At 44.1% G+C, this 1,202-nt stretch overlaps 1 protein-coding gene across 1 annotated transcript; it reads right to left on the reverse strand.

Annotated features, from left to right (window-relative positions):
- Positions 1-9: 9 nt before the first annotated feature.
- On the reverse strand, positions 10-1,202 carry LOC111386243 (protein BASIC PENTACYSTEINE5-like). Its single transcript, XM_023010699.1, has 2 exons — positions 1,095-1,202; positions 10-991 (listed from the first exon to the last, which is right to left on the reverse strand). The coding sequence occupies exons 1-2, from the start codon at positions 1,155-1,157 to the stop codon at positions 128-130; spliced, it is 927 nt and encodes a 308-aa protein (XP_022866467.1). The 5' UTR covers positions 1,158-1,202; the 3' UTR covers positions 10-127.

Raw genomic sequence — 1,202 nt, forward strand, 5'->3', positions numbered from 1 at the left:
GTCTATGGGAATTAACAAGCAGTGTCCACCTTACTTCTAAAATGGTAATTACAGAGATCGCAATTCTCAGTGCCCAATGCACTCAAAGGGAAATGCATTACCAAAATCAAGGATTTTGTTTTTCAAGTTATTTGATGGTGATGTAACGATTTGTTCCATGTTTAGCCCAGTAGTCCTTCAAATCTAGGGGAACGGACAAATCATGCCCTTCCGCCGCCAGCCTAGTGAGCAATCTGCTAAAAACACCTGCACTCATTTTCCGGCCACCAATCCGTGCGTGCCGCTTGTTCGGCATCTGTGGCAGTGGGTACTCTGAGAGAGAGTTGGTGCAACAAGATGACTGCCAACCACCATTACCCCACTTGTAACAATGTCGAGCTACCCCGGTGCATGAACATACAGGAACTGGCATGCTAGATTCATCAAAATGTATTAACTGGTTCATAACACCAAAATCCTGTGCATCCCACTCAGCTTTTGATCCATAAGTGGTGACGTGTCTATTCAAGTCCTTGCTTACTCTCTTTGCCTTCCGTGGTGATTTTGTTGACTTTGATGGAGCGCATTTTGTTGACTTTGATGGAGCCCCCTTGTTTGCTTTCGATGGTTTCACTTGGCACGAATTTGCAGCCTCAGATGGAACAGTAGATATTGGAGAGACTTCAGCCACTTCCCTCAAAATATGGGCAGATTGGACAGTGCGCTTCAATCCACGTGCACCACCATTCAATATCGCATTCAGAGATTTATCCTGAAATTGTAGGGCAGCAATGGCATTGTCTCGTTCTCTTAGAGCATTGTCTCGCTCAGCAATTGCAGCATCTCGCTGCTGAATTGCAGCATCTCGTTCATTTAAGGCCATCTTCTTTTCAGCCAGGGCTCTATCACGCTCCTCGATGGCAGCATCCCTTTCATTACAGAGCATGGTGATCCTGGGATTGATATTCAAAGCATTTAGTTCTTTTGCCTGGAATGGGGCTATCAGGTTCCACTGCAACAGTAGTTTAAAGGAAAGAACTGTCAGAAATCAACTCTAAAGATGATCATTGGATATATTAAACTGGAGATTAGAAGATTCATATACTAATTATTACCGGAGGGACTTTGTAGTAATCCATCCTATGTCTTCTGTTCTCCCGATTCCCACCATCATCCATGTCATGCACAATAGCTAGTAGAAGGGAGAATTATATCAACCAACC

Source organism: Olea europaea, unplaced genomic scaffold (genome assembly GCF_002742605.1).
Source record: "Olea europaea var. sylvestris unplaced genomic scaffold, O_europaea_v1 scaffold34826, whole genome shotgun sequence".
In the NCBI taxonomy this organism is placed as follows: domain Eukaryota; kingdom Viridiplantae; phylum Streptophyta; class Magnoliopsida; order Lamiales; family Oleaceae; genus Olea; species Olea europaea.